This window comes from Procambarus clarkii, chromosome 39 (assembly GCF_040958095.1).
Source record: "Procambarus clarkii isolate CNS0578487 chromosome 39, FALCON_Pclarkii_2.0, whole genome shotgun sequence".
In the NCBI taxonomy this organism is placed as follows: domain Eukaryota; kingdom Metazoa; phylum Arthropoda; class Malacostraca; order Decapoda; family Cambaridae; genus Procambarus; species Procambarus clarkii.
Genome location: NC_091188.1, coordinates 11,242,545 through 11,253,793, shown reverse-complemented (window position 1 = coordinate 11,253,793; position 11,249 = coordinate 11,242,545). Strand labels below are relative to the sequence as shown.

At 40.9% G+C, this 11,249-nt stretch overlaps 1 protein-coding gene across 1 annotated transcript; it reads left to right on the top strand.

The window, feature by feature from the left end:
* The first annotated feature begins 3,356 nt into the window (after positions 1-3,356).
* Positions 3,357-5,723, top strand: LOC123760539 (U-scoloptoxin(16)-Ssd1a). The gene is made up of 3 exons (XM_045746230.2): positions 3,357-3,519; positions 4,467-4,593; positions 5,206-5,723. Exons 1-3 carry the CDS (start codon positions 3,426-3,428, stop codon positions 5,297-5,299), a joined length of 315 nt encoding a protein of 104 aa, XP_045602186.2. The 5' UTR covers positions 3,357-3,425; the 3' UTR covers positions 5,300-5,723.
* The last annotated feature ends 5,526 nt before the right edge of the window (positions 5,724-11,249 follow it).

The following is an 11,249-nucleotide window of genomic DNA, read 5'->3' as shown; positions in this document are numbered from 1 at the left end:
GTGTTGATAGTGATGTGTTGATAGTGTTGTGTTGATAGTGTTGTGTTGATAGTGATGTGTTGATAGTGTTGTGTTGATAGTGATGTGCTGATAGTGATGTGCTGATAGTGATGTGTTGATAGTGATGTGTTGATAGTGATGTGTTGATAGTGTTGTGTTGATAGTGATGTGTTGATAGTGATGTGTTGATAGTGTTGTGTTGATAGTGATGTGTTGATAGTGATGTGTTGATAGTGATGTGTTGATAGTGATGTGTTGATAGTGATGTGTTGATTGTGATGTGTTGATAGTGTTGTGTTGATAGTGATGTGCTGATAGTGATGTGTTGATAGTGATGTGCTGATAGTGATGTGTTGATATAGTGTTGTGATAGAGTTACTATCGTGAGAGTTGTGTTGGGGTGTGTGTCTGTTAGTTAGCACGTGAGTCGCGGGCATCTGGCCAGGCTGTTAGTGTTGGTCGTCTGTGTTGCTGCGGACTTGCACTAGGTGTTTCTGTTATTATTATTTATGCGTTCTTATATATTACTAATCATCTGGAGTAAATAAGGTGAGGTAGATCCTCTTCTCCAGGGTCGTGTGGTGGTGGTGGTGCTTCTCCTGGTAGTGTGGTGGTGGTGGTGGTGCTGTCTCTGGTGGTGTGGTGGTGGTGGTGCGTCTCCTGGTCGTGTGGTGGTGTACTGGATTATGTGTGTGTGTGTGTACTCACCTATTTGTGCTTGCGGGGGCTGAGCTTTGGCTCTTTGGTCCCGCCTCTCAACTGTCAATCAACTGGTGTACAGATTGTGTGTGTGTGTGTGTGTGTGTGTGTGTGTGTGTGTGTGTGTGTGTGTGTGTGTGTGTGTGTGTGCGCGTGTGTGTGTGTTTGTGTGTGCGCATGCATGCGCGCCCTCAGGAGTTGTATACTGTCCCATCTCCCCCCCCCCCTCTCTGAGCGTGTTCGAACTCTCAAACAAATACAGTAGTCAGCAGAAAACACCACCGCTGTATCCTTGAGAATACAGTACTATCAACAGGTTCGGAACATTTTCACTCCACTTCAAGAGAAGATCTGATCGTCGTGTTACCATAAAAAAACAGAAGCAAACCAGATGTTGGGTCATCAGTGTTGTCTGAGCTTGGAAGAGCAACACAATCAAGTCAATCCACAACAGAAAACGCAACAAGGGGAAAGAGATCGTTGCTAAGTCAGCGTTCTGAGAACCTCATGCCAACGCTTGCAAAGTTTCAAAACGTTATGAAAAACGTTAATTTAAAGTGTCCTCTTATAACCTCTGCGAGTAGGCCGGACGACTCAAACAGAAAACGGAACAGAACGTCACTTTTGTGAGTCGATTTCATTTCAAATTACGTCCAAATTTAGCCATAGTGAGCATACCAGCGAAAAGTGACGTTCTATTTAAGAGGACGGGTTGCCGAGAAAGCCGATTTTCTTTTTAATATAGTTTGCCATTAACAACCGCGATAAAGGGTAAACAAAAATATATCACAGGGATGTCATGAAATTCTTAGGAATTCAAGTTTGAAACCTTCTGCACCCAAGAAAGTTATTTAGAAACCAAACATGCAAAATTCGTTGATTAACCACTTCAAGATTTATAGAGAAGGATGGCATGAATTAAACTTAGCACATCTTCTGCCCAACAGAGTTGCTGAAAATTTCATTGGATGAGATGAGTATAATTTACGATACTATGTAGGCGAGTTAAGTGTTCCTCTCAGTGACTCAGTGACATTCGGTGTCACAAGTCTCGGAGAAAATATATATATATATATATATATATATATATATATATATATATATATATATATATATATATATATTTTTTAATAAACCTAGAAGGGGTACCACCTCTGGTGCAAGTGTAGGGACCCATAGCCTCGGAGAAGAAAATAAAGACTACTCAGAGAAGACCTTGTGGATCCTCACTGAACACTTTGATATTTTCTTCTCCTACCACCCCTATTCTTTTGGTATGTGTGTATATTTATCTAACTTTATTTGAAAATGTCATTACACAAATATTATATATATATATATATATATATATATATATATATATATATATATATATATATATATATATATATATATATATATATAATTTCAGAGGATGTACAATCTTGGTTTGATGTCAAAAGTCTGCTAGATGCCTTTTTATTGAATTAGATGAGAGAACTGATATTTCTAATTACACAACAAAGTGGGTTTATCTGATATATATATATATATATATATATATATATATATATATATATATATATATATAATATATATGCGAACAAGCCTGAATGGTCCCCAGGACTATATGCAAATGACAACTCACACCCCAGAAGTGACTCGAACCCATACTGCCAGGAGCACTCTGCTGGCGTACAGGATCCCTTAACCGCTTAACCAACACGACCAGACAAAAGAGGATAGTAGCCGAGGCTATTTCCATCCCCCCGCCGGCATTTGGTTGGTAATCTTGGGCATGGTATTTTATCAAATCACCTCATTCCTTGGGGCACACGTGAGGAACAGTATGGGTTCGAGTCACTTCTGGGGTGTGAGTTTTCAGTTATATATATATATATATATATAACTGAATATATATATATATATATATATATATATATATATATATATATATATATATATATATATATATATATATATATATATATAGTTATAGTTATATTCAGTTATATATATATATATATAACTGGATATATATATATATAACTTAGTTATATATATAGTTATAGTTATATTCATTATATATATATAAAACTGAATATATATATATATATATATATATATATATATATATATATATATATAAAACTGAATATATATATATATATATATATATATATATATATATATATATATATATATATATATATATATAAGAGGATCTTTTTACTGTGTTGTTTGACCGCACAAAGAAGCATAACGAAAATCAAACATATTCAGAGCGCTGAATGACTATGTAGCTGTAGAATGCAGATTGGTCTGTTCTAATGTCAAAAGAATCACCCGAGACGGCGCTGCCGAAATGACCAGAGGAAATATAGTGAGGCTGCGGGAAGAGATGTTTTAAATATTACTGTAGAGGCATCGCTACGCACAAGGTGAGTGATGTGTCTGGAGGCATCACTACACACAAGGTGGATAGAGAGAGGAAGGGAGGGAGAGAGAGAGAGAGAGAGAGAGAGAGAGAGAGAGAGAGAGAGAGAGAGAGAGAGAGAGAGAGAGAGAGAGAGAGAGAGAGAGAGAGAGAGAGAGAGAGAGAGGGAGAGAGAGAGAGAGAGAGAGAGGGCAGGGTTGGTGTCAGCTTGGTTATATAAGCTGGCAAGTTGCTCCCCCTGAGCATGCATAGAGAAGGAGGGTCCACCATCTAGCCACACCACACTCGTTCCAGCACTCACTCCAACAGCATGGCAGCGAGACTGCTCACCCTCGTGCTTCTACTGGCTACTGTGGGCCTCTCCGTGGCAGCGATGTTTATCGCTGGAGCTGAATTAGATCCAGGTAAGATTGTGCAATCTGTCAGCTCAATTAAATTATTCTTGGCGAGAAACGACAGGTGGATAGACATATTATGTACGTGGGTTCTGGAGCGCAGTGTTCTACATCGGTTAAGAATCGAGGAAGCTGGGTTCGAACCCTGGCCACGACGGTTTCATATAGTTACATACGTTTTCTTTAAATTAAACATACTGCGTCAAAATTGCACAAGACAGAGAGAGAAAGGGGCAAAGATAGAGATAAATACAGATAGGAATAGACACAAATAGAGATAGACACAGATAGAGATAGACACAACCAGAAAGACTGAGACACAGACAACATAACAAGATCGAGACAGACAGAGAGAGAGAGAGAGAGAGAGAGAGAGAGAGAGAGAGAGAGAGAGAGAGAGAGAGAGAGAGAGAGAGAGAGAGAGAGAGAGAGAGAGAAAGAGACAGACAGACATACAGAGACAGACAGAGAGAGAGAGAGACAGAGACACAGAGTGAGGGAAACAGACACAGAGAGAGACAGACACAGAGGGAGAAACAGACAGAGCTAGGAGGTGTTGCCATACTCCGTGATGCCGTATATGCTCCCATATATTACCATTACTGCTCAACATATTCTTTGATTTGTTTCTGGTAGAATGCTACCAAGTCGACCTATGTGTGTGCAGGGTATAAACCCACTCGCCGGGTCTACTGGGCACCCTGCACTGTCATACCCTGTCTAGTATGTGTATATGGATGTATGTATAATGTATAAAGACATACACATGTATAAATGTGTCTGATATATCTGTGTGTTTATGTATATCTCATCCAATATCTGTGTCTCGTATACTTACACTATATATATATACACACACTTGCATACCCAGTGTATACCTCTCTGTGTACTGTATAACACTGTATATACACTGTTTATACACGTCAACAAATGAAACGGTCGTACGATACTTTCAGAGGATCCGGAGAGGTGTTTGTACGAAGGAGCTAGTTACTCCTTCACCGAAGACACGCAGGCCCCCGGGCTGTGTGAAGTAGTCAGGTGCCTGCGTCTGGTTGACGGCATCTACGCTCAGATAACTTCGTAAGTATTTGTGAAGACTCCGACCGGTGAGAGAGAGAGAGAGAGAGAGAGAGAGAGAGAGAGAGAGAGAGAGAGAGAGAGAGAGAGAGAGAGAGAGAGAGATAAGACTCCGACCGGTGAGAGAGAGAGAGAGAGAGAGATAAGACTCCGACCGGTGAGAGAGAGAGAGAGAGAGAGATAAGACTCCGACCGGTGAGAGAGAGAGAGAGAGAGAGAGAGAGAGAGAGAGAGAGAGAGAGAGAGAGAGAGAGAGAGAGAGAGAGAGAGAGAGAGAATGATATATACAAAATGGTGACTGCCTTTTTCTCATGCTAAGTTCGGGATGCGTGTGACTATAGCTGAGACGCTAGTGATTATAGCTGAGCCAATAGTGACCACAAGTAAGCCAATAGTGACCACTAGTGAGTCACTAGTGACCACAAGTAAGCCACTAGTGACCACAAGTAAGCCACTAGTGACCACAAGTAAGTCACTAGTGACCACAAGTAAGCCACTAGTGACCACAAGTAAGTCACTAGTGACCACTAGTGAGTCACTAGAACAGGGGGTTGACGGGTAATAAACATCGTCTTTTGTTACTGTAAGGTTTTATTTTAGCTGTTGTTCCTTCAGGTGCGGAGTAATTGAGGCGGAGTGTGCGGCCGTCGATGGCGACTCCACCCTCCCGTTTCCTGACTGTTGCCCAGAGATGCAGTGTTTTGTTTGAGGCCTCGTAGTCGTCACCTGCTGCCCCTAACAGGGTCGTAACGAGCCCTTTGCTGCCTCGCCAGCTTCGCCGCCGCCTGTTGCCTCGCCCTCGTCGTCGCCACCTGCTGCTCTAACAGTGTTGCCGCCACCACCTGCCTCGCCTTCGCCGCCACCACCTGCTGCCTCGCCTTCGCCGCCATCACCTGCTGCCTCGCCCTTGCCGCCACCACCTGCTGCCTCGTCGTCGTCGACACCTCCACCTCACTCAAACCACCACAGCAATCTGGTCTTCCCAAACTACAGAAATTAAATATATCAAGCGCCAATAGTACGAAGATTCGCTGCAGCTCCGTTGTTACAACCCTTGTTAAGCTGAATACAAATTTTCACAACAACTGTAATCTATAACTGGTTGTTCTGTAATAAATGAAATTAAATGCCAAGTGGTAATGGTGTGCTTAACCTCGCCTCATGTGCTAGATTACAAGTTTTTAAATGTGTAAAGCACTTGTTTTATTGCTCCTCTACGACGTGTCACTCACTAAATGCGTTTTATTTCAGAGCAGAAAATGCAGATTCTGCATTTTCATCTACACGAAAAAAAAAAAAAATTCAGCAGAGCTCCACCTATGTTAGATTGGATCCAGATATCCAATTTAACATTATGATTATTACTAAAAATATTTGGAACAAACGTTACAGTTCAATACATTGCAGTTGAAGAGAGCACAAAGTCCTGACAAGAATGTATAGACTCACACACACACCAAGCTGAGCCCTTACCATCTATTTAAGAGAACAAAATATCGCCTTGTTAAATTGGATAAAGCCTAACGCGAGTCGTTATTTACTAAATAAATCCCATTCTCATTTTGGTACTTCTCTACTTTACGCAATATTGCTTATATTGTGAGATACGCCTAGCGTAGCCAGAAGGGGACCCCCTCCCGCCTCAGGGGATTACATTAAAAAGACACAGACAGGAATCCTAGTAATAAATTTGGATTATATTAGGAACAACGAGGTATGCCTAGGACAGGGGTGTAGATTACCCTCAGGGGATTACATGAAGGGGCATAGGAATAATGTAATAGGTGATTAATGGGATTATCTTAGGAAGTTAATTTTAGAAGGGTCGTGAAGTTTTAATGTTAGTTGGACGAGAAGGCTTAGATTAAGATGACGCGGCTGTTATTGAAAAATGAGGAGGGTCACTTTATGAGAGAGAGAGAGAGAGAGAGAGAGAGAGAGAGAGAGAGAGAGAGAGAGAGAGAGAGAGAGAGAGAGAGAGAGAGAGAGAAGGGACGGGAAAGTATCAGGGGAAAGCGCCAAACCATTACGACAATATAGACGTAACGGCCTATATAGCACTGGGAAGGGGTGTCAGGGGAAAGGATTAGGGATGGAACGGGAGGAAGGAATGGTGCCCAACCACTTGGATGGTCGGGGATTGAACGCCGACCTGCATGTAGAGAGACCGTCGCTCTACCGTCCACAGTCACAATTTATGAACCACTATATAATCTCCCTACTAGACTTTTACAGGCACTGGAATTGGTAGGCTCCTAGAGGCACTGGAACTACTGGACTCATGGAGGCTAGTCTCCTGGAAGCGCTGGAACTGCTAGGGTCCTGGAGGCGCTGGAACTGCTAATCTCCTGGTAGCGCTGGAACTGCTATGATCCTAGAGATGCTGGAACTGCTATTCACCTGGAAGCCCTGGAACTGCTATGGTCCTGGAAATGCTGGAACTGCTAATCTCCTGGAAGCGATGGAACTGCTAGTCTCCTGGAACTGCTATGGTCCTGGAAACGCTGGAACTCCTATGGTCCTGGAGGCGCTGGAACTGCTAGGTTCCAGGAGGCGCTGGAACTGCTAGGTTCCAGGAGGCGCTGGAACTGCTAGGTTCCAGGAAGCGCTGGGACCTAAGGAATGCAAATATCGTTGCGGTGTAAAGTTACGAGGGCCACCGCGCTACGGATGAAGACATTATTAAACATAAATTTTCAAAGAACTTACATCGAAGGCATTCTTGGCGGGGAATTAGATTTTGAAAGGAAAATCCCCAGGAAAAATTGAGCAAGTTTTACAGAGAACATTTTTGACATTATTGTAGGCATCTTTTGTGTGATTTACCTACCGTAAAGTTTGGTAGACATAGAGGATTCTAACGCTACATAATACCAAGGCCAGGTTGCTCAAAATAAGGAGAGGTCTGGTTGGTGCGATAACCGTCTTCTATATTCTTAAGATCTCATTCCTAGTCTCTTTACTCGCTAGTTGTGATAAGATCCATTTTTTTTATTGTCCTCGTTTACATTACGCTGACAGTCACCAGGGGCTGTATGGGTCTCGAACCCTGGGGCCAGATTCACGAAGCAGTTACGTAAGTACTTACGAACGTGTACATCTTTCCTCAATCTTTGACGGCTTTGGTTACAGTAATTAAACAGTTTACAAGCATGAAAACTTGCCAAACAACTGTTGTTATTGTTATAAACAGCCTCCTGGTACTTCGGAGCTCATTAAATGTTTAATAATTGTAAACAAAGCCGCCAAAGATTGAGAAAATATGTATAGGTTCGTAAGTGCTTGCGTAAGTGCTTTCGTGAATCTGGCCCCTGGAGCCCAAGCGTGTGAGTGCCGAAGCTAACTGCTTTACTCCTCATTGTTTTATACTACTTTTGCTTTTTGCTTCTTCTTCCCCCATAACTCCATTTCCTGTTCCTCTTTCTATTTTCCTTCGCTTTTTCCCTTTATTTCTCTTAGTTTCCTCATCTTTCCTCCTTACTCATGTCCCGGTCAATGAATACCTAGTTGTATCTTCTCCTCTTTCCTCCTTACTCATGTCCCGGTCAATGAATACCTAGTTGTATCTTCTCCCATCTCTTGATCTTCTCCTGTCTGCCACTGTTCAACCACTTGGGTTGGAAGGTAGAGCGACGGTTTCACTTCGTGCAGGTCGGCGCTCAATCCCCGACCGTCCAAGTGGTTGGGCAATATTCCTTGCCCCCATTCCCCATCTCAAATCCTTGTCGTGACCCCATCCAAATGCTATACAGTTGTAATGATTTGGCCCTTTCACCCGATAAATTTCTCCCTCTTTCCTGTCTGCCACTATATACTGTGTGTGTGTGTGTGTGTGTGTGTGTGTGTGTGTGTGTGTGTGTGTGTGTGTGTGTGTGTGTGTGTGTGTGTGTAAAATTAATCATGTAAACAAGGTTTCATGATTAATTAGCAAATATAAATACACATTTTGTAGATGGGAATGTATGGTACAAAATTCATTTTTTCTCGTTAACGATTATAGTGTTAAACCGGATAATATCCAGCAGGGATCCCCTCTCGTCAAAGAGATAATGCAAATGAAGTCTCGAGCTGCTTTGCAAGCTGATATTGGAAAAAAAGGAATAATTAATGTGATGATTGCCATTATATTTCGACAATCCGATTAATTAGTACAGCGGAACTCTCTGTTGAAAAAAGCGGGGTCAATCATTTCAAACTCAATGTACCATTTCTAAAGCACAATGTTGAAGTTCTTCAAGAATTTCACCTAACTGGGTTCTAGCCCGTAGTTAGTGTCACGCTCGCCGGGAGCCTAGCGACAAGTATTTAATCTAACTGGTTCCCTGCCTGTAGTTAACGTTTTAATTAATTACAGGAAGTTAATGGTTTATTTAAATACAGGAAGGGACTAACGAATTAACTACAGTCCTTCATGTTTTAATGCCTTCGATCTGTTGGTTCATATCAACCCAGTAGGTGATGGTCATCGCAATGCCCCTTTTCTGCAGATGCTGTTGTTCTCGGTAGAAATATTAACACAGTTCGAGTGTGACCGTCAGAATCTTAGGATGTAATATTGCGCTCCGCCTCATAATTTCTTTATTTTATTTTTACCAAATAGGTACAAATGTCGATATCTGATACTAGGCACGTAGTCAGGGGCCAGATTCACGAAAGCATTTACGAACGTGTACATCTTTCCTCAATCTTTGACGGCTTTGGTTACATTTATTAAACAGTTTACAAGCATGAAAACTTCCCATTCAGCTGTTGTTATTGTTATAAACAGCCTCCTGGTGCTTCGGAGCTCATTAACTGTTTAATAATTGTAAACAAAGCCCCCAAAGATTGAGAAACGATGTACAGGTTCGTAAGTGCTTTCGTGAATCTGGCGCCAGGATAGGAGGCAGGGATTCCCAACACGTGAGGCTAGTATAAGGATTAGTCACAAAAAGATGGCTAATAGACAAGCATTTGCAATTTGGAATACAATTTAGAATAAGATACATGCTGCATGAGCTGTATGTTCCAAAGCCTAGTTCTTGAAACCATTAATGTAAAAGGATGAGGCTGTACACAATTTATTTGATTTCATGTTATATTTATGTTAGTTACCTATAAAGTGAGAGTAAAATATACCTATATTTCAATCTCCTGTTTTTTATAATGTATCTCTTAAAATCACTGAATAATAAACAATTATCAAGAAATGTATTCAATTTATTTGGCATCATGTCAACAGGGCCATGCAAATTTTCTTTATTATACGTTGCTGGATGACCGGATCATCTCCAAAAGATTGCTTCATTTAAGAGTTAAAAGTCTGGGTCAATCCGTAGGACGGGTCTCGATCCATTGTGCTAGGTCGACCAAGTGCTTGAGTCGACTCAGGCACCAAAAGTTGCGCTTTGAGGGCCGACCTGCCTTTAAAACTAGGATCAATAAGCCATATAGCAACCCCAGTGCTCCATGTTGGTCAGCTACCCTGTACCAATCACCATTCAAAATTGGGTGAGACTAACCCTTAACGTCTGTCCTCTAACCTTTCACGGACAAACAGTCATACTCTCATATAGATATAATTATAATACTCACTGTTAGCCTATTATTATTTCATTGTGTAAATGAATAATGTATTTGAAAATTTCGTAAACTAAGCCAATTATAATTTTTTTATTTAGTGTATTGCTTTTAACCTTTTCAACCACGAGAGGGTTATTAAGGCCACCAGAATAACTTAATAACCAACCACCAGTTATACTATAGTCCTGAACATAGTACAGGACTAAAAGTATATTTAAACATTTATACCAACCAATTAGGCACAATTAGGTATATATGAGTCCAACCATTTTATGAAATTTAAATAATTTAATTTATTTAAACATAAATACTTGTACATATATGAAAAAAATCAATTCAATTACATAAATACTTGATACGTGTTTTTTTTAAACGATGGTAATATGTATTATTTTTAAAATGTAAAGATTAAAGTCCCGCTCGATAACAGTAATTCTTCGCTATCATATAACGTGCTACGTTCACATAGTTAGCAAGAGATACCGTTGGTTCCCCAGGACGGACAGTTGATATTAGCACTCTGTTAGTACTAACGTTGATCAGATCACGTAAGTACGTAAGCCGCACAGATGGTACCACCACACCGTTGGTAACTAGGTGGAACAGATGATACCAGTAAGTCATTCCTACTCATACCGTGGTATGCTGGTGCTGGTAATGATGATGTTGAGGGTAGCTAGAGTTGCCACTGTAGAATGTTGTCGATGGTGGAGTTTTAGTGTTGTCAATGTGTTGATGGTGGAGTTTTAGTGTTGTTAATGTGTTGATGGTGGAGTTTTAGTGTTGTCAATGTGTTGATGGTGGAGTTTTAGTGTTGTTAATGTGTTGATGGTGGAGTTTTAGTGTTGTCAATGTGTTGATGGTGGAGTTTTAGTGTTGTCAATGTGTTGATGGTGGAGTTTTAGTGTTGTTAATGTGTTGATGGTGGAGTTTTAGTGTTGTCAATGTGTTGATGGTGGAGTTTTAGTGTTGTCAATGTGTTGATGGTGGAGTTTTAGTGTTGTCAATGTGTTGATGGTGGAGTTTTAGTGTTGTCAATGTGTTGATGGTGGAGTTTTAGTGTTGTCAATGTGTTGATGGTGGAGTTTTAGTGTTGT